At 42.3% G+C, this 26,683-nt stretch overlaps 1 protein-coding gene across 8 annotated transcripts in view; it reads right to left on the bottom strand.

Annotated features, from left to right (window-relative positions):
• Positions 1 to 26,683, bottom strand: part of CACNA2D3 (calcium voltage-gated channel auxiliary subunit alpha2delta 3) — a 503,883-nt gene that overhangs the window by 323,886 nt on the left and 153,314 nt on the right. For all 8 annotated transcript variants that reach the window (XR_015948236.1, XR_015948235.1, XR_015948238.1 and 5 more), the window contains exon 4: positions 3,173 to 3,232. Coding sequence is in view for 3 of the 8 variants with exons in the window: in XM_088662250.1 (XP_088518376.1) it covers positions 3,173 to 3,232 (60 nt within the window). In the remaining 5 variants the exon portion in view is untranslated. The remainder of the gene's footprint in view (positions 1 to 3,172; positions 3,233 to 26,683) is intronic.

The following is a 26,683-nucleotide window of genomic DNA, read 5'->3' as shown; positions in this document are numbered from 1 at the left end:
GCAGCCAGTGAAAGATTTAAATCCATATATGCTTCAGGTTATGCTCTCCCATTCATCAAACAAACGGTATTTGATTTTAGTGAGATAGACAGTCCTATCCCCTGTTCTGATTTATTTCTTTAAAATAACAGGCCCCTCGCTATAGATTCCTGTGATTAATTCAAATAGGTCCAGTGTCAAGGACCATAGTAATGCTGCATTCACATTTTATTGCATAGAAATTATATGAAGCAAGGGACGCGGGTGGTGCTGTGGTCTAAGCCACTGAGCTTAGACTGAGCTTGCTGATCGAAAGGTTGGCGGTTCAAATCCCTGTGACGGGGTGAGCTCCCGTTGCTCAGTCCCTGCTCCTGCCAACCTAGCAGTTCGAAAGCACGTCAAAGTGCAAGTAGATAAATAGGTAGCGCTCCGGCAGGAAGGTAAACGGAGTTTCTGTGCACTGCTCTGGTTTCGCCAGAAGCAGCTTAGTCATGCTGGCACATGACCCGGAAAAACTGTCTGCGGACAAACGCCAGCTCCCTCGGCCAGTAAAGCAAGATGAGTGCCGCAACCCCAGAGTCGTTTGCGGCTGGACTTAACGGTCAGGGGTCCTTTACCTTTACCTATGTGAAGCAAAAACAATAGGGGAAATAAATGTACAAAATGGGACAGAGAAGGGTGGCTAGACATGCTGGGGACATGGTGAACAAGCTGCTTGCAGTTTTCAGAATTTGGTATTTTACCATAGATAAAAAGTCATAATATTACATTATTTCCTCTTTATCAGCGCATATTTAGTTACTTACATTCAAGGGCTATTAATGAAAGTGGTGAAACATCTGCAGAGGGTCCTGAAAGAGGATCATGAGGCCATTTTTATGAGGATGAAAACCGTGCAAGTGAGCACCATTAAACACACATATCACTTCCTGGATCTCAGGCTATAGTGTAAGTCAGAGGCACATTCAGGCATGTATCTGAATGAACATCTGAGTGAAGATAGGGCTTACCAGCACCGTATTACTTGGAAGAACCTTCTGTGAATGGAGACACACAACTGAATACAACAACTCTCATTTTTTGGTGCTGCCAAAGTTCAATTAGACCCTGCAGTGCAGGCAGCTCATCAAAGCAGCCATGCAACTGCTTTTTGCCAAGTTGCTTTTTGCCAAGGAAGATGGCAAAAACCTTTTTGTTCCACTTTGATACATTTAAGTTTCTCTCTCTCTTTGTATTTGGCTGCCTTTCTAAATTGTCTTGCTTTTACGGATCCCGACGCTTTTAACTGTGCTTTAAGGATTTCATGTGAAACCACTGAGAGGACCCATGAAACAGTTCCCAGAGTGTTATAATACTAAATCAAGCTCATCCAAATATGACTAATACAGTCTTTCCTGCTTACTAGAAAGCACTAATGGTTCTTACAAATTTCCCCATTCCAAAGGAAAATTGCTGAAAGAACAATGTCCTCTCCGCCTCGCTTTCACTCTCAACCTGGTCATTGTTTTATACTGAGCAGATGGTATTATGAGATTTCCTTTTGTTAAATAAAGAACAACCATCTCCCTTCTAGGGTTGCAGAGAGGTCACTGAAACCAAGATTAACAATTGATTAGTTGTAATGGACCATGGCAACAATAAACAACAAAAGGCCTTGTCAGAGATTAGGCTCTGCGGCTCATGCTGCCAACACAAATGGCTTTTAACCTAAAAGTGCTAAGATCATCAACATTTCCCCAAACCTAAGGATTTAAGGAACGAGGATGAACTGTGGTGATAAGGCATCTTTAATAATGGGTTCTATAAATGTGCAGCTGGTTTATTCAGGCAATAGATCTGGCTTCTTGTGGATACAGGGAAAAGGAATATGATAGGTTTGCAAAATCAGAGATCCTATTCATTTCAAAACATAAGAAGAGTCCTGGATGAAGCCACAGGCTGATCTAGTCTAGCATACTGTTCTCACAGTGGGCAACTAGGTGCCTATGGGAAGCCTGCAAACAGGCCATAAGCACAATAGCCTTTTCCTGTGTGATTTTAGAAGGGTTTTCAAATATTCCATTGATTAATTTTGTTTCTAATTGTACAGAAACACCAAAGTTTCCATAGCTCCTTAAAACCAGCTCTCTGTATTTTTTTATCTTTAGGGTTCAGTTTTAATACTGCACAACATGTAATGTAGATTATCAGCACATTAGACCTTTACTGAAAAGCGAAGTAATGGATTTTTTTTCAGCTTCAGTTTTCAAGTGCCCAGATAATCAACATGATAAGTGCTGTTCTTGGATATGGATACACATCCCAAATTTCATCAAAATATGAATCCAGGCAGTTCAAGAGAGCTGAGAGGTTTGCTATGTTTCCAACGGGAAGGGGACATTTACACTCTCCTGGAATGAGCCAATGGACTGTTATTTCTACCTTAATTTTCATGCAAAGTCTTCATAGCTACTTGCTATGCATTAGTCCAAAATGTATTGTATGCAAGTAGATGAAAGAGCATTTAGATTACTGCCCTGCCCTGCCTATAGACCCAGTTTAAGTAGTGGCTATTTAAACATAAAGTTCAACACTTTTTCAAAGAGCAACATCACATCTCTAATCCCATTTTGAGGGTTAAATTTCCTAAAAACAAATTTCTTGCCGATAGATTTTATTTATAGTTCTCTTGTCTGCCCTTCACCATAAGGTCCCAGGGCAATATAGTACGCATTATAATAAGAGTTGCGATTGTAAAAACAAATAAAACCATTTCAGCCTGAACAGAAAAGTATAATTCCAGCAAAGAAGTGAGTCCCCCCAAAACAAGATACCGCAACAGTACACTGCAACTAGACCTCATGCTTCTGGTTCCAGAGTTTGAAGTCTTGCCCAAAGTTGGAAATTTTGATTACATTGCTGGGAAAAAATAGGACTCATTCAGCCATATATTGTCGTAAACTATAAAAGTATGAGCCTACGAAATGACTAAGTCATCTTCATTGCATAAAGGCACTAGGCCTTTTATGATACTGTATTTACAGATGACCATTAGTTGTATCCAAGGGTTCTACACCATGAGCAGAAGAAGTTTCCACGCATAGAAAAAAGGTCCATCTGTGAGCAGATCTCTTCTTCCATGAATGGAGGCTCCTTCCACAACAGAATGTTTGGACTCAGCATACTAACCTCAAAAAGTCATATTTTTTCCTACCTGTAAATCAGCATCAAATTCATGTTTCAAATGAGCATCTTCTGCAGCTTCAACAAGACGCTAAAAAAAAGAAAACAAAGTATTACTTTCTAGAAATTTCAGGTATATTTTCATGTTGATAAGCTGATAGATAATCTTTCACCCAGTTGTGAATATTTAGTAAACATGGTGATGGTAGCACCACTAAACTTATTGGGTTCTGGGGAGCCTTCTGTTCCGTCCTGTCCCCAGTTTGGGGGAATACAATTGACTTGCATAGGGGAAGGCATAGATCCCAAATCACTGGGATTGGAGTAACCTGGGGAAATAACTGACTGATTAAAAAGTAGAAATGTATGTCAAAGATAAAGATTCCTCAACCCCTCCCTTCCAAACTCTGGGTGTTTTTCTAGTCAGCTTGGTTTTGTTTCTCTGAGTTGTGTGTGTGTGGAGGGAGATGGGCATATATTTATTTGGTCTGCTAAAGAATCTTAGGGAATCCCTAATCTTCCACAAGGTGCCTTATTAACAAGCACAATCCAACTCAGAAATTGAATTTTCCCCAAATCATCCTGATTCACTTCATCATTTGAGGTACAAACGAAGTTGATATACATTCATAGTATTTACTACTTAAAGGAGTTGCGAACAAAGCTCACAGCAGGGTCATCTCATGGAGAAAATCTGCTGAGGGTCAGACAGAAGTACTTCAGAGCATTCATTCATTTACGGCAAAAATGTTTCCTATTATACATGAGTTGTTGGAAGCTGCTTGATAGCAGAACCAGGCATCAAAAGTTACTTGCTCTCCTTTTCACAATGGGTGAAATCTAGACTTCTCCTGATTTCCCTTCTCTCCCTCCAACCCCCTGAATCACCTCCCATATTGTTCTGGAGAGTCTCCAGAACAGTATGGGAGGGTGCATGGGAGGTGGCAGGGTGAATTAGCAGAAGTCATCTCCTTCAGTCGCTGGAGGGAGCATTCCCTGAATGGAACTCTACTTAGGGGATGATCTCACCCACAGAAGCAAAGTCTGGATCCATCCTCAATGATGTAACACCATGCATGACACGATGCATGTTAATCCACCCACCAGCCAATGACAAGCAGGTAGGCAAATGCATCCTGTGGCAGAATCCTAAGTGCTGTGCTAAGCTACAGAAACTGGAAAGAAAGCCAAAGTCTGATGGTCTTGTGTAAAATTGAGTTCTGCCTCGGTTTTTTGACAAAATGCAGTAAAAAAGAAACAACCTTCAAATCAGTAGACTACCTGACAAACTTGAAATAGTATACTGTCCTACGGAGTGTTATTTACATGTAGTAAACATATTGATCAGCACTTGTTGCATCTATTATTGCCCAAAATAGAATAGGAATTCGGGAAGTACAGGAATTCAGGCTAGAAACTAAGTCAACTCAGAGGTCCAATATATTTTTATCGTGCTCATTTTTTTCTTATCAAATTGATTTTTAATAATATTTAAATCCTAAAATTATTTTTCCTTCACTAAAGAAAGATAAATCATGTAAAGTATGTATTAATTACAACTGATAAGCATTGGGGGCAAATATGAAATGGAACATATAACATTATCCACCGAGTAATCCTTTAATAAAAATGTAACATTAATTTGAATGCCTTAAAGTATTTCAAAATCAAGTCTCTGGCTTACCCACTTCATGTGCATTTGAAGTACCTGCCCTAACATTCTCCCTGTTTTGTTGGCTGTCCCTAAACCATTGGTATTCCATTAAAATAATAAGATCAGTCATGGTGTAACTCAGTGATATAGTTCATATCAGTTTTGGAAAAACACAATATTTTGTAAGAAATTATAAAACAGCTTTCTGTATATAGTATTGTTAAATTACACAAAATTAAGCAGAAATATTCAAAAGGCACGCAGCTTAACCTATAATATTTCAAATTGAACGGCTAATTAAATGCCCTCAAAAAACAAGGATTTATGCAGCATTTTACACTCATTTCAGAAAACAGCATTCATATGACAGTTTTGAGCAGCAGCACATCCATAAAATCCAGTCACCAGGGTGTAATAGCAGAATAAAGCCAAGATGAAGTCGTTGTTTCTGGTTGTTAAGAACTAGTTATTTTATATTAACATATAAATTTTCAAAGCAACATCAGCTACACACAAATTCATAGGGGAAAAATGCTTTCTCAGGAAAGGTGCATAAGATCATATGTTGCACGCTATGCACAATCATTATTTATGTTAATTAACTTATTATATTATTATCAGTCTAGTAGAGTTATACTGTATAGTAATAGCATTATGCATAGAAGGAATGGCCACTTCTACCCAAAGCTACATTTACAATGTAACTATTTTCCCCCTTCCACCCAGCCTACACACAATAGTTTGGGGAGTCAAAGAACAAACTATTTTTCAATCAGTGTAGCGATTTACTGCACTGATGTCACTGCGGAAAGATTACAACCAAACTCTGGAGACTATTCAATAGTAGATTATCAAAATAAAATAAAATAAAAACATTACCAAGATCCACTTCCCGTATTACCTCACTGGTGGGTTAATTTCCAAAGTGGAGAATAGACTTCAGTTCTAGCAAACTTTGCATGTTTGCAGGTGCCTTTCTAAAAGGTTGCTTTTTGTCGAGAAGGGCTTAGATTTATTAGTGTGGAGGGCTTTAGGTAATATTCTGGCATAGATGGGTAAATATGCTGAAAGTTCATCTTAATCCCATCAGAGTTCTTCACTGTTTTCCCATCATTTATATGTAAAGGCTGGAAAGGTAACAGAACAAAAGATTCCGTTGACATCACTGCAATTTATCAAATTTAAAGAGAAGGGCAGACCAATTTCTTCCTCCATTCCATTTTCTAAGTCTTCTGTGGATTAGCTGTGTCCAGAGTTCCACTCCACCAGTCTTCCAATTTCTCACATCATTTCTGTAAGGTCCATGCACATTTTACCTTTGCTACATCAGTTCGTTTCATATGTTTACATGGCTCCTTACCAACCTTGATGGCAGAAAGTGAGGAGGAATTAAAGAACCTTTTAATGAGGGTGAAAGAGAAGAGTGCAAAATATGGTCTGAAGCTCAGCATCAAAAAAACCAAGATCATGGCCACTGGTCCCATCACCTCCTGGCAAATAGAAGGGGAAGAAATGGAGGCAGTGAGAGATTTTACTTTCTTGGGCTTCATGATTACTGCAGATGGTGACAGCAGTCATGAAATTAAAAGACGCCTGCTTCTTGGGAGAAAAGCAATGACTAACCTAGACAGCATCTTAAAATGCAGAGACATCACCTTGCCGACAAAGGTCCATATAGTTAAAGCTATGGTTTTCCCAGTAGTGATGTATGGAAGTGAGAGCTGGACCATAAAGAAGGCTGATCGCCGAAGAATTGATGCTTTTGAATTATGGTGCTGGAGGAGACCCTTGAGAGTCCCATGGACTGCAAGAAGATCAAACCTATCCATTCTGAAGGAAATCAGCCCTGAGTGCTCACACTGGAAGGACAGATCCTGAAGCTGAGGCTCCAATACTTTGGCCACCTCATGAGAAGAGAAGACTCCCTGGAAAAGATCTTGATGTTGAGAAAGATGGAGGGCACAAGGAGAAGGGGACGACATGGTTGGACAGTGTTCTTGAAGCCACCAACATGAGTCTGACCAAACTGCGGGAGTGGAAGCCTGGCATGCTCTGTCCATGGGGTCACGAAGAATCGGACATGACTAAATGACTAAACAACAACAACAACCCTCCCCACAAAAAAATCATTTGGGAATGATCATGTGGCAACATAATTGTAGATTGGGTGGCTGTGGATACAGTTAGCAGGCCACAGTCAGTCAAGTCCCGATGCTGGGCTAAGGGAGAATAGGGTGGTGGCCTTCCTAATTCTACCATTCACCATTTCCCCTCTGCCATTGTTGCTGCTCCGAAGAGGGGAAAGGTAACTTTTTAAAATTCCTAAGAGCAAAGGTATGCATCAACCTTTCACACATAAGGCTATTTTTAAGACAAAACCAGGCAATGCAATTTCAGTCATGGAAGAGGAAGAGGTGCTATCAAGGAAACTGGGTCTTCAACTATGTCAACAAATGTCAGCTTTAAAAGGGAAACTGGACAAATTCATGGAGGATTAGGCTACTGAGGGCTCCAGGTCACAATGGCTGCATGCTCTCTTTAGTATCAAAGGCAACATGCCTCTGAATACCAGTCACTGGAAGTGGAGAACAACAGTGCCCAACTCCTTATTTTAGCCAATTCATGGCCATCCTCTGGCCTTCCAAAAACAGTAGCTAAAAAGGCCATCGTGAAAGATAAGGCCAGACCTCCTCAGCTCCCTGAACATGAACAGTACATTCATATATTGTTATACATATAAAATTTAGCAACTGAATTCAGGAAATGCAATATTAGCAAAATGAGGCATTTATCCTTTCTTGCTTTGTTTTGTTTTTACAGATGTTTTATGTGGATTTGGAACCTTTTGAAATTTTGTCTGTGCTAAATATATGTAGTGCTTCTTACATTATCAGAGAGGGGTGTGTCATCCACACATCATGCAAACCTTTGTTTAAATGCAGTCAATTTAAAAAAGGGGGGGAAGAAAAATGTGGCTTTGATGTAATATTTTTTTGAAAAGTAAATTAAGAGCAAAACACATGTGCACCTACTTGGTCTAGTAAGTCCTCACACCAAATTGTCAAATTGCTTTTTTTGAATCTGTGGAGTTCAAAGAGCATGGCTGGCTTTCATGAAAAGGAAAGTAGGGAGGGGAAAAAAGGGATTTATACATGGAATATGTTCACTTGCCATTTGGCGGAGGGTGGGCGGTCTTAGCTACTGGCTGAGGAAGCAAGACTTGACAGTGTGACAACTAGAGTCACATCCATAGCTCTGTCACTTGGACCAGCCAGGGTGGAAGGTGGTGGAACAGGAAAAAAATGCCCCTTCACTATTGCCAGCTCTAAGGCTAGTGCAGCATATAGGTCTGAACAGACCCACAATGATCATGTGACAGCAACAGGGCCACCTCAAGATCCAGTGGCCAAGAACCTGGGCCTGATCAGCACAGCCTTGAAATGCCTTGTTTCAGAGTTTTCCACTGTGCCAGGAGGGATGGCAGCAGTGGTAGCTTCTACCTACTGTTTTTGCTGACACACTGACGTACTCTGTGCTGGTGAGGCTTTTCAGCTGACAGTGGAATGCCTCCACCAGTGGAGGCAGGTGGAGCTTGGCAGGGTTGGCCAGAGGGGCACCTCCGTTCCATCAAGTCCCCTCCAGCATGGTGGATAAGGCAGTGTTTCTCAACCAGTGTGCCTCCAGATGTTTTGGGACTACAACTCCCATCATCCCTAGCTAGCAAGACCAGTGGTCAGGAATGATGGGAGTTGTAGTCCCAAAACATCTGGAGGCACACTGGTTGAGAAACACTGGGATAAGGGGTCAGATTACTCTTCTCAGCTACAACCCTATGCACAGTTACCTGGAAATACATCCAACAGGAACATAAGATCAGAGTCAGGCCCCAGTTTGTCCAGCATTGTGTTCTCATGATGGACAACCAGATGCATAGAGGAACCTCACAAACAAGGCCTGAGTACAACAGCACTCAAGTAAGCATGAATAATATTGGGCTCCATACACAGATCCTGATAAATGTAACTTCTTTGTGCATCACGTTGTAAAGCCACATGTCACTCAACTAGAACCTAAAAGTAGGGCATGGAAATTAATCTAATTAAAATAAATGTCCTTGCAATTAAGCATTACTTAGATGCTAAGAGTGAGAAATCCACTTAATTAAACAGATTACACAATATTGTCTCAGTTAGATTGGGAGGCTCTGGCTTTCAGCATATTGAACAACATGCTGAACAAATCAAACATCTTTCTGTGTTGCTATCATGATGATAAGGATTATGCCCACTTTTATCACTAAGGCCTTGACTTCATAGCTGCCAAGTTTTCCCTTTTCTCGCGAGGAAGCCTATTCAGCATAAGGGAAAATCCCTTAAAATAAGGGATAACTTGGCAGCTATGCTTGACTTCAGCATCCCAAAATGCTCAAATAAGGAAGTGATTACAATACACAGACTTGTTCATTGTCTCCTGCTTTATTTTCTTTTTTTGAGTAGGTTTTGTGTAATACTATTAACAATGCACCAGAAAGAAATACAGCAAGTAACATCATAGATATAATTTGAAAGACACTAGGGGGCAATAATTGCTGTTCAAACATCCTAACTATTCAATAGCTCATCCTCCAATATCATGAGCACATTGTAATTGAACTGAGATTTTGGCACCGAGCTTGACCAGTTTGTCTTCTATTTACAGCACATACTTGAACTTTTGATAGGATGGAAAGTGGCATATGTGGTGGTTTTTGATGCTGCAAGCCAGCTGTGCCTGCATATTTGTATAAAGAGGGCATCTTCATGCATTTGATGAAGCGGACTCCTACTCCCAAAGGCTTACACCATGATAAATATGTGGGTCTTTAAGGTGTCAGAACACTCTTTGTCAATTTTGATAGATGCATACAGTGGTAAATTGGGTTACAAATGCTTCAGGTTACAAACGCTTCAGGTTACAAACTCCGCTAACCAGTGGCGGAGCTTCATGCTCCAGCACCGGGGGTGGGGCTGGCACCCGTTCTGGGGGCGGGGCACACCTCCCAGAGGGGCATGGTACACATTCCAGGGGCAGGGTGCGCATTTTGGGGGCGGGGCGTGGCAGGCGCCTGCGATGGCGCCCCTTGGAGCCCGCTGCTCGGGGCAGCCCACCCCCATCTTCCTACGCCCCTGCCGCTGTCACAGTCTGGTCGGCGGGCGGTTGAAGCCCTGGCTGAGGACGTCAGGACCAGAGGCAAGATGGTGGTGTAGAAGCAGGAACAGATGCAGGGCTGAGGATCCAGCAGCAGGCAGTCGCAGGGTCAAGGAGCAAGGTGGAGGCGAAGGTCTGGGAGTCAAGGCGTTGGCAAGGCGAAGGTCCAGGGGTCAAGGATCAAGGCAAAGGATCAAGGAACAGGAAGCCAAATGCAACAAGGCAGGGATAGCGTTGCTGTGGCAAAGAGCTGAAGGGAAATGCTGAGCTTTTATCCCTCCCAGCTCTTGCCACCAGGTGCAGTGAGGTATCAAGAGGCCTCACCTGAGTGACCACTCCTTGCCTCTCCAGCACAAGCTGAGGTCTTCACCTGAGTGGCCACTCCTAGCTTCTCCAGCACAAGCTGAGGCAGGCCCCAGTCCTGCAGAGCACTACAGGCCCCAGAGCCTGACTCCTGCCCATACTCCTGACAGCCGCTAACCCAGAAATAGTACCTCAGGTTAAGAACTTTGCTTCAGGATGAGAACAGAAATTGTGCTCCGGCAGCGTGGCGGCAGCAGGAGGCCCCATTAGCTAAAGTGGTGCTTCAGGTTAAGAACAGACCTCTGGAATGAATTAAGTTCTTAACCAGAGGTACCACTGTTGTTGTTTAGTTGTGTCTGACTTCCTCATGAGGTGGCCAAAGTACTGGAGCCTCAGCTTCAGGGCATGTCCTTCCAGTGAGCACTCAGGGATGATTTCCTTCAGAATGGATAGGTTTGATCTTCTTGCAGTCCATGGGACTCTCAAGTATCTTCTCCAGCACCATAATTCAAAAGCGTCAATTCTTCGGCGATCAGCCTTCTTTCTTGAATTATGGGAGGGAAGGTAGGAGGCCCTTTAAGAAATCCACAAAACCCAATCCCACCCCTTGCTTGGCTCCCTGCTTGTGAAATCCTCTTTCCATGAAGACTCACCTGGTGGCTTCACTACATATCTTCAGGTGCCAAGCAAAAACATTCTTCTCCCAGGCCTTTGCCTAATTAAACAATCTCTGGGTATTATTATTATTATTATTAAACTGGGGGTATTGTTTTTGTCTGTTTTTATGTTACATATTTTGTAGTAGTAGTAGTGATGATGATGATGATGATGATGATGTTGCAGATGTCTGATGTGGAGAAGAAATGGATAGAATGAGGCATTTACTTCTTTTTTAAAATTTCCTTATGTAGATCAAGAGACATTTCCCCCACAAAGCTCTCAGCCACAGATTACGATTGAACTACCCGTGATTTGTTTTGTTTTGTTTTGTTAGTTTCGAAAGTACTGACTTCTTTCCTTGTAATATTATTGGTTTCTGAGAGCCCTCCTGTGGCTAAAACCTAACATCTGCATATTTCCAGGGACTTGCGAGAAGGAAGTACATCTCACTGGATAAAGTGCTTAGTGGTTTTTATTGCAAAATGATGACTTAAAACCCAAAGGGGGTTGAACTTTATGAAGAAGTGTCTGTCATATATTCTGCATGTCTACTGAACTACTAAATTTTTTATTTTAATTGCTTTTATAATCCTAAATATATTCATCGTATAATGCCAACTACTTAATATAGTTCTGACCAAAAATCACAAGCTGGAATATCTTGCTGAATAAAACAATCTGAACTGATGCCTTGCTAGGGAGAAGGGAGATTTTCATCATTCTGATCTATCAACCCACCCATATGTGATATGTGATATTGTAGGTGTGGTTCCTACACCTACAAACTTCCCCCATTTATTGCAGTGGAAGGAACAGTTCCGTGCAGGCACAGGTCTAAGCAGGCACAGAATTCCAGTGCAAACACAAAACCACCTATTCTCTTTAGCAGATCTGCTCCCTTCACTGAATTGGCTCTTATAATTAGAAGTGGATCATGCCATTTTATGGTCTAGTCACTAGATGGCACTGGGCTTAGTTGTAGCTGGGGGGGGGGGAGTCTTCCTACTTGTTAAAAAGAGACAATACAGTTAGTTTGCTGAGTCATGTGTCCTCAAAGCATTCTATGACAAGGGGAATGCTTGTCTATTACTTTGTGTGATAAGCATGCATTATCCTAATCTTATTGTTGCTTCCAGAAGTAAGAGGGGGAAGATCTTATCCTTGTCTCCAGATGGAAGAACCTCACTGTTGGTGCAGCTGCTGAAGGGAGCATCTCTTGGATGCGCTAGTTAAAAATACTTACGCCCCACCATTTGCCAAATAGCACCAAGGCATCTTGCATAAAGTCAAACAAGATACAATATTAAAACAAGACGCAGTGCAATCCTATACATGAAGGATTTGAGCTCAGTAAGACTCCTACTATCATGGATTACAGTCATGGTATTTAAAACATAAACGAATACAATGTCAATTCCTCATAAATTCATCTTCCATTGTAGCAGAGCAATGGGCCCCAGAAGCAGCTGATCACTGAAGGTCTATGATTGGAGTGGGAGATGACTAGTTTATTTTCTCACCTATATCTCCAGCGAGGGCAGTTTTGAATGTTACACAAAAGCAGTGGTGAGGGGAGACCCCAATACTCATGCTTCTTATATGTATTTCCTCCCTGTGAAAAACTCACACTCTGAAAAGGAATTCTAATATCTTCTCCACGTTATGTTGTTTTCAGGTTAAGCAAGTGAATGCCTGAAAGCGCTAAATTTCTTGTGTCTGGTTGGCTTTCTACATTGGCACAGATTATTGTATGCAACCATGCGGGGCTCAAGCCATTATTCATTGCTCTGTGTTGCCTGTGGCTTCTCCACTGAAACCAATGAGCTTTTTCTACACTAGGGTGACCAGAAGTATCTGCATCATGCTTTTAAATTGCAAAATTTGCATTCACTCAACCACTGGCTATTAGAATGTGCAAGTCTTTTAGCCAGTTTAAAATCCGTCTGAAGACTTATTTATTTGACTTGGCGTTTAATTGGACTCTTTGCTGCTACTTTAGCAGCCACATGCCCTTTGCAGATTAGGGATTTACCAATACCACAAGTGAAGTAAAAGTAACACAGGAAATGAAAAGTAACTCATGAAATAGTCACTGTATTTTAGCCCTGCAAGATTGTGATTGCAGTATCCTTCTGTTGACACTGGGAGTACAAACGCAAGGGGAAAAGGTACTTTGACTATCATATTTCATTACATTTCTATCCCACCTATGGATCTCAGAGTGGCACACAAAGGATTCTCACACAATCTCCTATCCATTTATGCTCTAACACTGATGTCCTGCACTGAGCAAGGGAGTTAGACTAGATCAGGGGTCCCCAAACTAAGGCCCGGGGGCCAGATGCGGCCCAACCGTCTTCTAAATCTGGCCCGCGGACGGTCCGGGAATCAGCATGTTTTTACATGAGTAGAATGTGTCATTTTCTTTAAAATGGATCTCTGGGCTATTTGTGGGGCCCGCCTGGTGTTTTTACATGAGTAGAATGTGTCCTTTTATTTAAAATGCATCTCTGGGTTATTTGTGGGGCATAGGAATTCATATTTTTTTTCAAAATATAGTCCGGCCCCCCACAAGGTCTGCAACAGGTGTCGGGAACTTTTGGCCTTCCAAATGTTGCTGTATTTCCACTCCTATTATCCCTTGCCATTGGGCATGCTTGCTGGGGCTGATGGGAGTTGTAGTTCAGGTGAAGGGTTCCCTGCACCTGATGTACATGGTCACTCCAGCTCTATGATTCTATGGGCACTGACCCACTCAGACCTGCTTAGCTTCAGCATAGGTGCTATAACCTGTTCTCCCAGGCCAGGCCTAGGTGACAGCAACTCAGCTCATTTGAAACATAACGGGTTATACTGAAGTAAGTTCTCCTCCAAGTAGATCCACTGAAATTAATGTACTTAAGTTAGTTGTGCCCATCAGTTTCAATGAGTCCACTGAAGAAGATTAGCAATTGATATAACCCAGTTTTATATCTATTCATTTAGTTACTAGGAGATTTTCACCCTCACCACCCAGAAACTCCATAGAAATATACAAACTTGATTCGCAACATTATTCTAACAGTAGGGACAACACAAACCAAATTCCCTTCCCTGTGGAAATCCAAATCCTATTGAAAAATTAAAGTCTAAATAGCTCATCTCAATGGACCAAGCTCTTCAGTGCTACTGAATCTCACGAATGCAGCGCAGCAACCAACAGATAACACTCTATCCATTGTTGGAGTGACAGCTTAAATTCATCACTAAACCTCAGTCATAGAGGTTGTACATTTCGGAGTAGTTTGCCCCTCAGGTATGCTATACAGAGCTTTAAAGTTAAACCTGACTTGTATAAGTCATTCAGAGAGCCTTTTAGGAAATGAATGCAGGAAATAAATAAAACCAGCACTTTCAAATCAGCCTGAGAGCAAGCAGGCAACCTGTGATGCTCCTGTTGTATTGGTGACATATACTATGGCTCCTTCCAGTGGAAGCAGTTCATACTTTTAGCTTACAGGCATCCACTGGTATAAGAAATTCTGTAATGTACATGTAACTCAACAAAATGTGTTTATTACATGTCAATGTATGGGTGAAATTTGAAAAATTAGAATATCGTCGGAAAGTTCATTTATTTCAGTAATTCAACTTAAAAGGTGAAACCAATATAGGAGATAGACTCATGACATGCAAAGTGAGATATGTCAAGCCTTTATTTGTTGTAATTGTGATGATTATGGCATACAGCTGAAGAAAACCCCCAATTCTGTCTGAAAACCTAGTGAGCTGCTGCCAGTCAGTGTAGACAATACTGAACTAGACAGACTAATGTTATAACTCAGTAGAAAGCTGCTTCCCACATAAAGTGTTGTTGTTGTTTAGTCATTTAGTCGTGTCCAACTCTTCATGACCCCATGGACCAGAGCACGCCAGGCACTCCTGTCTTCCACTGCCTCCCGCAGTTTGGTCAAACTCATGTTCGTAGCTTCGAGAACACTGTCCAATCATCTCGTCCTCTGTTGTCCCCTTCTCCTTGTGTCCTCCATCTTTCCCAACATCAGGGTCTTTTCCAGGGAGTCTTCTCTTCTCATGAGGTGGCCAAAGTACTGGAGCCTCAGCTTCAGGATCTGTCCTTCCAGGGAGCACTCAGGGCTGATTTCCTGAAGAATGGATAGGTTTGATCTTCTTGCAGTCCACGGGACTCTCAAGAGTCTCCTCTAGCACCATAATTCAAAAGCATCCATTCTTCAGCAATCAGCCTTCTTTATGGTCCAGCTCTCACTTCCATACGTCACTACTGGGAGATATAGTGATAGAGATATATATAATTTTGATTGGTGGAATGTTTTTAAATATGAGCTTGCATATTTCTCATTTCATGTCTGGAAAATTAGGGTTCAAGAAGGATTAGCAACTTGCTGATAGAACTGCAAATGGATCATTGGGTTCATCTGTTCTAGTTCCCTGGATGGGTAATTCTTCCTACAAATCAAGCCAAAGGCAATGCCCCCGTTGAGAGTAGAGAAAAACTGATTATTATTTTTTCAGTACAGAGGTAGAAATTCTAATGACTCTAACCATGATTCTGATCCTCTAAAAAGCAAAAAAAAAAATGAAGCAATCCATTTGAATATCTTAATTCTGGCTAACTCATTTATATTCAGGTTAGAGGTTTTAACAACTCATTTCACTCACAGCAAACCAAAATGAAATTGAACAAGCTTATTTGATAAGCTTTGCTTAAAGTGAATTCTTTGAAATTCAAATATATTTTGCTCTAGTGCCGATATAAATATTTGCACATGTGTTAGGGGCTGTTAAAATTACTTTTTAAATGGACTCGACCACAACTAACAGAGACATAATTGGGTTCCCATCAATGATCAAAAGAAGCCAGTTAACCCTGGGATAAATAATTAGCTCCTGTTTAATTAAGATAATTTTCCATTTTAAGGCCGAGGGATTAAAATTCAACCCACACAAAATTCCATTTCTTTTAATGAACTTCAAAAGGCACAATCATGTTTTTACCTATGGGAACTATGAAGGAAGATAAAAGAGTTGAAGCGCCATCTACCCATCTGGCATCAGAGCCTTCCTGGTTTTTGTAGAATGGGACGGCTCAGGGAAAGCTGGCATGTGAACTATTTACTGATCCTTTGGGCAGCTTTCAACCCTACAATGTTGTTTCCAGAGTGAAAAGGAAAATAGGCAGCGAGCAGATTTCAGGGGAGGGGCTTGTGTTACTGATAAAACTAGGCTCATTTTGAGAATGTCACCTACACAGTGACAAAATATGACGTATGTTGTTTAAATAGCTCAGCAGACACGCTTTGTACAGTACTTTATACTTCATATGCTACATGGTTCTTTTTCTGGAGCTAAATTGCATGCTTTTGCTCCCCAGAATATATTTTAGTTCCTGTAAATGTGGGTTTGTCTAAGCCAGCTCTTTTTACCTGTCATGTAGGATATTAGGAATGCATAGCCCTAACAACTTCTTCTACTACTTTATATCCCCAACTCCACTACTTCTGTCCTACAGTGACATAGAGAAATATAGAACAGATTCTTCTTCACCCACAGACTGCTTCCCAGGGCTTGAACAAGTACAGTAGTACCTCTGGTTACGAACTTAATTCGTTCCGGAGGTCTGTTCTTAAGCTGAAACCGTTCTTATCCTGAGGCGCGCTTTCACTAATGGGGCCTCCCGCTGCGCGCGTGCCTCAGGCACGCAATTTCTGTTCACATCCTGGGACAAAGTTCACAACCAGGAGCAGCTACTTCTGGGTTAGCGGAGCTTGTAACCAGAAGCATTCGTAACCAGAGGTACAACTGTATATGACTTGCGGCCCATTTCTGTTATTACATTTCAGCTCAGTGTTTGTATTTATCGAGCTGTTTTTGTGCTTGCAGTTTTGTATACCGCTATTAGATTACCTTTTAAGATATCATAACCAAATTTCACATGATTCCTAATATCAAGAGCAGGTTTTTCAAGTGGATGCCATTTTGAATCAAGAAAGCAGACTTCTGGAAACTTCACTGACTTTAACCACCGATTTCAAAACCTTGCTGATTTCTTAGACTCCTGAGCAACCTCTGGGAACTAGTTCCTAATACAGTTCAAGCTTAAGACTTTGTGAAGTGGCAAGGCATGTACGTATTGCCTTTGGGGGGCTTCTAGTGGATATAGACCTATATTTGTAATGCCTAATAAAGGTTTGGCAAAGTAGAAGTAAAGGTAAAGGTAAAGAACCCCTGACAGTTAAGTCCAGTCGCGAACGACTCTGGGGTTGCAGCACTCATCTCACTTTACTGGCCGAGGGAGCCAATGTTTGTCCGTAGACAGTTTTTCTGGGTCATGTGGCCAGCATGACTAAGCCACTTCTGGCAAACCAGAGCAGCGCATGGAAACACTGTTTATCTTCCTGCCGGAGCGGTGCCTATTTATTTACTTGCACTTTGACGTGCTTTTGAACTGCTAGGTTGGCAGGAGCTGGGACTGAGCAATGGGAGCTCACCCCGTTGAGGGGATTCGAACTACCGACCTTCCAATTGGCAAGCCCTAGGCTCAGTGGTTTAGACCACAGCGCCACCCACGTCCCTAAAGTAGAAGTAAGTAATGTCCAAACAGAGGATTCATAAATATTTCTTCTGGAGAAACACGTGAGAACTAGGAAAGGGTACAAACATGATCACCACCACGTAGGTGAACATGCTTTTCCTTTCAGATGTTGTACGGAAGCATGAAACATGAGTGCTCTGCATTTGATGTAGAAATGATGGGATTCAAAACCAAAGTACCACTGTCCATTACATAGGACTGTTAATGTCAGTCTCAACTGTACAGCAAAGGTGACAGGAAAAAGCAGGAAGTAAGAAGGACCTGGGCAATATTCCAGTTTAGCTGGTAAGCAGAAGCCAGAAGTAATACTGTTTAGAGCCATCCTGGCTGGAGTGAGGACAAAGAGAGACAGGTTAGGCACCTCAGGTTAGGCACCTGATGTGTCCAGTGGATGACACACCCAAGTCACCAGGGCTTATTCTCCACTCAAATATATTTGAACTCTGCCTAAATTATCTGGAAGCCTTTGCCAAGCAATTATACTTACTGGTCCCTAAGGGAGATCATTATCAGTACAGTTGGAAGCAACAGTTCAGCGGACCCCTCATCAGAGGTGTTCCTCCAACATCCCCTTGACCCCCAAACACACACGATTTCTTTTATTTTTACAATTTTAAATGAAAGTTGTTTGTAATATTCCCTGAAGAAAATTATTGCAATCGGAGCAGTAACTACGTACAACCTCTCAAGCCCTCTATATAAATGCATGGGTTGTTGTTGTTTAAAAAAATCACATTTTCCTGTTGATCAGCATCAAAAAGAAATACACAGATGTAATTCTAATGTAACAAAAGAGTTCAGTACCCTTACAAATGAGTTTCTCTGTTTCTTGCTCTGCCGTTCTGGAAGCCCCATGAAATCAAGTGAAACCCCCTTATTTTTCCCATTTCAGTAATTGCTGCCTTAAGGAACTGAACTATTTTTGCACAGGAAAAATAACCCCAACAAGATGAGACCCTGCAGGCCCTGCTTCAGCCCAATCTGTTTTCAAACCACTTAGATATTAAGTCCTTAATAGGAAGTCAAACTGTTGTGTTTCCAGAGGAACATATTGGCACCCAGGGGCTGCTAATGTGCCATCGGCAACATCTTGTATGCAGCTGGGGCTATTGTGTTACAGTATTATTTTATTTCACTTGTTCCAGATGAAGATATAAACAGAAGTGAAAGTCTTCAGGGCTGTCATGGCATAGAAATATTGCATGTGAATCAAGGGTTTGCTGCAACCTCTGGCCTAAACATTTTGATCAAAATGTGATATGACCCCATCAGTTGGGTTATGCTGTGGTGCCTGCAGGCAAACATTCAAGCTTTTTAATTCCCCTAACCCAGTAAAACATATTAACATGAAGCATCATAAAAAATCTATCCAAGTTGCCCTGCCATGCAGACAACTCCACGAATGATTCCAGCTTATTTCCTCCTCTGAACACCAGGTTAAGTTCAAAACATTACTCAGTGTGCTCAATAAACTTGATCAAGTCACTGCTACAACTTAATATGGTTTTGAGTGTAATTTGGTGAGTTTGCAGACTTAAGCAGACTTCCCTGATCGGCACCTCCCAGACTGATGTGTCAAACTGTGGTTCTACTTCGGAATCTGCATTCAAACCAGATCCCTTTACAAAGTGTTCCAGTGAGAATCTCTTATCTCTGTGTTTGCCCTGCTAAAACAAAGCCCTACTAGATGACTGAAGCAGCTAGTTCACATGGCTCCTGCTAGGCATGTTGGGAAACCTACTGCAGTTCCCCCTGGGAGTGACAGGATGGAGTGCCATGCCTTCATTCTCAGGGAGAGTGTATGGCCAAAAAAAAAAAAAAAAGAGGCTGCCACACCATGTTTTTCCCACTATATAACGTCCTGTTATGAAGATTGTACAGCAAGGAATGTGGCTTCCCTATGTTTTTTGCCATTATGATGTCCCATCACTCAAAGAAGGGTTGGGAGCGTAATGCATTCTAGCCACTCCAGCCAACTAGAACATTTCAAGCTGGGGGGGGGGGCACTCGGCACCTGAGCATCTCCTGTTGGGATAACAGCTCCTGCTCTAGCTCTAGATGCTGCCCCTGAGGACACTATGCATACCTATGTTGGCACAAGCAATGAGCCTGGAAGGGGATGGCTATGCTCCATGTTAGAAGACTGGCCCTTTAAGGCCTTCCACTCCTCACAGAAGGGGGAATTTGGAACTGGAAGAATAAAACATTTTCTGGTTCCAGATGTCTTTGGAGCCAGTTGCTCACTCGGAACTCTCCAAGGTGCTGAAGTGACAGGGCTGCCTGGCCCCATTATGTCCAATGGGCTTGCTGTCAAGGTCAGGACTGGATAGCAATGACCAGCAACACTAATGTTTACAAAGGCCATAGGAAAAAGAAAATGGCTATTAGGCCATGGTCCTTTTTTGTTTCTCCTAAGTATGTGAGCCACACAGCCTGCACATTCTGTCCATCCAGTCATGTGTGTGCTGCTCTGCACATGAAAGCTTCTTGCCACTGAGCTTTTCCCCTTCTGTGTAAGTCACCCACCTGGGTGAGCAGAAAGCAATTCAGAAGGGACACAAGATACTGATGGGTGCAGAAGGAACCAATGGGAGAGGACCCTAAGTTTCTTGTGCAATTGGCATCTGTATATAAAGTCCAAGTCGTATGCACAAGGTCAGTGCTTGCCCAAAATATAGTTTCTGGCTAAAAATATGCAACTTTGTGAAATGCAATCTCTCTCTTTCCCTTCCTCCCTCACCTTAAGACTAAATTTAAATGTGGATGTCCTTGATCTGAAAGAGTATTCTTCTTCTTCATTCTCATCTTACAAGAAAAGGTTGTCTCACACAACAGAACATGAGTGCACTACTGCAGTGTACTTAAGAGTCTATCACCATAAACGTTTCCCTACTCTGTAGAATAAGGAGAGGAATTCTGAATTTTTCAATGAGTGAAAGCAACTAACGTAGATGAAGTAAGCTCAATGGTAAATATGCACTGGGATTAGACTTAATAACCACTGAAACAACACAGGCACCATCCAGCCAAATACAAGCACCTTTAAGTTCAATTGATTTTACTTGAATAATTAAGTGCCTGCCCAAATCTTTCCCATTGAAATCAATTAGGCTTAAAGTGATTAACTCTGTTTTTTGACTGCAGGAGCAATCTCCCTTATTAAAACAACGGTAGCAGCAAGCACCCTTATTTGACAACTAACTTTATAATAGCTTGTTACGTAAGTTTCCTAACATTGATTGACTATACAATTCCACCTGGACTATGGGAATTGTATTACTTGCTTTCTTTAATGGATATTGAGCACTTCCTTCAGTGCAAGGATACCACTGCATTATATTTTGTAACAAAAAGAGTAATGTAAAACGTATTAAAGAATTGATATTTTTGCGGCACGTTAAATATTTAAGTTGAAGAGAGAGCAAGGGAAAGAGCTATAGCTCAGTGGCAGAGCATCTGCTTTGCATGCAGAAGCTCCTGGGTTCAAGTCTCGGCATCTCCAGGTGAGGCTGGTGGAGAGTCCTACCTGAAACTCTTCAGAGCTGCAGCCAATCAGTGTAGATAATACTGCCCTAAATGGTCCAATGGGTCTGCCTCAAAATAAGGCAGCTTCCTATGTTCATTGTAGAAGAGATGAAACAAAAAAAGGACAAAATATCTGCAATGCTGTACATACCTACTGAGTCACACTGAGTTCAGTGGGGTTTACTCCCAGGTAAGGGTGTATAGCAGGGTTTCCCAAATTAGGTCCTCTAGCTGTTTTTGGACTACAACTCCCATCACCCCCAGCTAGCAGGACCATTGGTCAGAGATGATGGGAATTGTAGTCCAAAAACAGCTAGAGACCTAAGTTTGGGAAACCTTGGTGTATTGGATTGCACCCTTAGTTGCACTATGTTGCATTTGTAGGTAACAGGTCTTGTACTCATAAACAGAACTTTTTAATAAAAATAAAAAAGGGCAAATGCAAACTACTTTGATCACTTCAATAATATATAAGGACAGAAAATATCAAAAAGGCCAGGCCAATTTATAGTGTACAACCTTTTCTCCTGTGCCAGCATTGCACATAGCTTTCGCACATTTCAGGTGCTGAAATGGATAAAGCGTTTGGTGAGTGCAATCCTATGGTCCCAGGGAGTTTCATTGCCAGTGGTGCTCCATCAGTTGGTGGGGCCAAAAATGGGGTGGCTTAGAAATGCCTCAGCTGTTCAGGGCACCTGAGTAACAAGAGGATCTATGGCTCTCTCATTCCCCAATACTCCTCCAGAGCTGGAATAGTCAATTGCATCCCACCAGAAGCAATGGGATGCCTCTATAAAAAAATGCCTTTATGTCCATCTTCAGCCTTAGCTGGTAAGAGCTATCAGGGCACAGGAAATGTTGGAAGCTATGCCATGGTTCACACCCCACTAAAAAAAACAAGGGTATACACTGCTTTATGCACACACAATTCATCTAATATTTTAAAATGGACTTAGAATCGTTATAGGGACCTGTCAGACAGCAGAGAGTTTAGTGTTGCAGTGCTAGTCACTAAGGTTGAGAAATGCTGCAGTTTTCTGTGTCCTCACATTCTGAACCTCCATTATTATTTATCTCTGCCCTTAATGGCATGCAGTGTCACTGAATATTTGTGAAGGCCAGCTTGGAAGGCTGCCATTGTTGTCAGATAAATGTTAATAGGACATACAGAATTAGGTGGGCTTTTAAGGTTGTTATTTTTTAAAAAAAAAATATGTATTTTTGAACAGAATAATCATTTTGCATTAAGTAACCTTTGCCTGACATTTCAAAGCGATGTTTCAATCGCTACTTGCAAACTTTAACTATGGAAAATAAGCTTCCTAATGGTATATAAAACTTGTGGCTGATCTTTTCTCTCTCTCTCTCTCTTTTCCCCTCCCAAACAATGTCAATTTAAAAAGTTTCATTCGCAGGATTTTCTGTCCCTAGCAATATTCTATGGTGATTAAAAAAAAGAGAGGCTAGATCCAATTAAAATACTGTTTGCATTTGTATTCATATGGGGATCTATAAGGCAGGCTTCAGCCTAAAGTTGCTGATCTGGAGGCTTATAGAAGAAAGTATGTTTATATCAGAATGTGTTTAAGAGGGCGTATGGCTATGCTGATGAAATTTGTAGTCTGATACTTCTAGAGGCACCAGGCTGGGGAAGGCTATGATAAATTTAAACTCCTAGCTGAAAAAGAGCTGATATTCCTAACATTCCCACCCAAATTTGCCTTTAAATTATAAAGTAGGACGAAAAAACCGCACAGCATTGTTCCACATTTCAGAACATAGAAGAACACCATTATGTTATTTTGAATGCTTTCTCTCTCACACATCTGCTTATAAATATTTTGAGAGCTCCTGTCTAGTCACCACTGTAAAAGCAGAAAGAGGCTTATGGTAGGAAATGTGTATAGCAGAATCCAGATGATCAAAACCTCATTTTTATATGAATTTGCGTGTCCTATAACGACTTTTCAGTTTCTCCCAAACTGAATTTTTCGAAGTCCCAAACAATTGAAATAAATTAGGTTACACTACATTTCTTAACTTCAGGGGTTTGGCATATAAGTGTTCAATAAAACACATTTTATTCCCATTGTAAGAACATCAGAAGAGTCCTGAGGCCCATGCAGTTCAGCATCCTGTTCTCACCGTGGCCATTCAGATGCCTATGAAAAACCCACAAGCAGGAAATAAGCTCAACGGCACTCTTCCCATTCATATTGCCCAGAAACCTGCCTGCATTTGGGCAAGTACCATCCAACCATATTGGGGACTTCACTCTGGATTTGTGTAGGGTTTACTCCTTAGCCTTCTTGTCCTCCAAAGATAACCTGCAGTGGTTTAGGATCAGAGTATTCCTTCTCCTGGATGAGCTACTTTCCCAGGATGACAAGCCCCATCTGCCCCTCATATCCCTCTACAGCAGGCATGTCCAACAGGTAGATCGTGATCTACCGGTAGATCACTGGACGTCTGTGGTAGATCACCAGTAAATCAGTGGCTCCCCCCAAAGAAGCTAAAAAACTTTGGCTTCCCTAAAAAAAGCTCAACATCTTTGCCCTGCACCCCTAAAATGACCTGATCCACCCAAAACAGGGCTTTCCTTCCTAAAAAAAAAAGCTCAATGTCACTTTTCTCTTCCCTAAAGAAGTTCAACAACTTTTACGTGAACCCCCCAAAACAGGGCTTTCCTTCCTAAAAAAACTCAACAACTTTTACCTGAACCCACAAAAAGGGAGTAGATCACTGCCAGTTTTTACCTCTGTGAGTAGATCGCAGTTTCTTGGAAGTTGGCCACCCCTGCTCTACAGCAAATACAGAAACCACCTTCTTGACCGTTAGACCCACTCTTGGTCTTGTCTGCTTAATCTGCCAGAGCCTGCCTTTGCATGAAGGGAAAGTCCATAACTCACTGAGGGTTTGAGACCTATCGGCTACCCTTACCTGGTTTAGCTGGCCAGTCAAACCTGTTCTTGGGGTGTGGTCATTATCGCATGGTGGAAGCCACTGGTAAGAGCTGAGTGCAGGGTGGAGACCAGGAGGAACACAACGTGTCCCCCACCAGAGGTACTATCCCTTACCTAACACGCAATACACTCTCTTATTTCATTTGCTACCACCCAAGTGTTCAGTCTGGATGTACAGAAGTCCTCAAAGGTTCTTGATCCACTTTTCAATTATAGTGCAATCCTAACTAAGGCTGGGGATGGAGACAGTGCACAGGCAAAATTCTACCAGCTCAGGCCAGCTAGAGCAGGAGGTTTGGAGGGGGGGGGGCTGACTTACCCTATATGCATATTATCTTTTTATTTATTTCCCCACATTGATTCCAAAGGGGGTGGGGAAATTAGTTATGCCAGGTGCTAGACTGATGTAGATCAGATGTTCTGGACTACAATTCCCATCTTCCCCGACCACTGGTCCTGTTAGCTAGGGATCATGGGAGTTGTAGTCCAAAACATCTGGAGGGTCGCAGTTTGGGGATGCCTGATGTAGATGGTGGGGGCCTGATCCTGGAGCATCTTGGATGAACACTAAGGACCAGTGAATCCAAAACTCACTCCATCCTGCCACTGCTACACCCCAAAGCCCCACATTTCAGGGCCCAATCCCAGTCACCGCCATCAAAACCACAGCGAGAAGTAGGTCTATTGATGCAGAGCTATCTGTGAATGTGCTGGGGGTTTCCATGACAGACTTGCCAATCTTTTTCAGCCCCCCTACTCCTTCCTCTTTTCCAGCCCCCCTACTCCTTCCTAACCTCCTTTAGCCAGGCAATTCAAGGACTAGGATTGGTCAGTCACTCTCCCCATTACCATCTGTGGTTGAAGAGGAAATCACAAAGAATTTCTAAATACCTGGGGCATCCTTTTGGTCACATTAAAAAGATTAAACTTGACAAGGCAGGTTTCACAATCATGAAAGGGGGATTAACATCCCTCCGTTTTGAAAAACAGATTACATATACATATATGTTGTTTGGGTTTAAACCAAAATTAAGGGATTCAGCAAACAGTACTAACAATTTTGAATCTGCCCTGTGAACAATATGTTTTAGTTATCAGGTGTATGAAGTACCCTTCTCTAATATATGACTTAGGTGTATGAATCACCCTTCTGAGCAGTTGCCATTAAAACATCATGTGCCAGTAAATTATTAAAAGTGGGTGTTATTGTGATGCAGGCATCATGTGACCCAGCAGGCTGAGCACTAACTTGGTAGGAGCATCACATGATCCGGCCGACTGGCCTATTGAAGCATCATGAAATCAGGGATCAAGCTCAGTGAAGGCACCTGAAAGGAGAAAAAATATTCCTCTCTTCAACCGGGAAAGGTTTCCAACCAAGAAAGCTGGAATCAAGTCTCAGTCATGCTATGAGGAAGATGTCAGTACAGTAAATGGGCCCCCACTATACAGTTGCCTAGGTGACGCTTGAAAGCAAAGAGTTCTCTGGGGCACACTCAGCACGTGCTGAGATGTAAAAATCATAGCAATTTTTGACAACCATTGCTTTTTAAAAGAAAGATATCTTAAATATATGTCAAATGAATGCCAGATGTGTTTGACATACAACGTGCCAACAAGTTAGGTCACAGATTCTTTGTACGGGGTGAGAGCCAATGCAATGCCAGTGGGTTATGCTATGCCAATGCTATGCCAGCGAACATGACCTCCACACCCACCCACAGCCCCCCGTAATCTTGGATCTGCTCTGTGGGGTCCCCAACCCACCAGAGCAGATTTTAGGGGGCACAGAATACTACGGGGTGGAGCAGAGCGCAGAGAAAGGGGGAGTCTATGCAAGCAAAGTATGTTGTGCAATTTGGACAATACAAATGAGTATCACCTAGTATATTTTCAATATTTTTAATTATGCTGCAATCCTTAATATTATTTTAGTTCTGTGGGATATTTTATTACTCTTTTTCCTGCTCTTAATTGATATGGTTTTTATCTTAACTGGTGTGCTTTATTTGCTGCATCTTATTGTAACTTGGAGGGACGCAGGTGGCGCTGTGGGTTAAACCACTGAGCCTCTTGGCCTTGCTGATCAGAAGGTCAGCGGTTGGAATCCCTGGGAAGGAGTGAGCTCCCGTTGCTCGGTCCCAGCTCCTGCCAACCTAGCAGTTCGAAAGCATGGCTCAAAGTGCAAGTAGATAAACTACAGCGGGAAGGTAAACGGCATTTCCGTGTGCTGCTCTGGTTTGCCAGAAGAGGCTTTGTCATGCTGGCCACATGGCCTGGAAGCTGTACGCCGGCTCCCTCAGCCAATAATGCGAGATGAGCGCCGCAGCCCCAGAGTTGGTCGTGACTGGACCTAATGGTCAGGGGTCCCTTTACCTTTACCTATTGTAACTTGACTTTAACTTCAGTGTTTTAATCTGAAACAACCCAGAGAGCAAGCGTGTAGCAAGGGAGGGGCATAGGGGGAGGGCCACCCCTAGCTCCAGCCTGGCAGGGGCAGCATGGGGGCAGCCCTTTGCCTCTTCCGGCCAAGCCGCCAGCACCACTGGCCGAGCAGCACCGCCGCCGGCCAAGCACAGCAGCAGCCCCAACCTGGATGGACTACACATGTGCAGACATGAGCTGTCCATCCTGGCTCAT

This window comes from Zootoca vivipara, chromosome 2, assembly GCF_965207765.1.
Source record: "Zootoca vivipara chromosome 2, rZooViv2.hap1.1, whole genome shotgun sequence".
NCBI lineage: Eukaryota > Metazoa > Chordata > Lepidosauria > Squamata > Lacertidae > Zootoca > Zootoca vivipara.
This window is presented reverse-complemented; position numbering and strand designations above follow the sequence as displayed.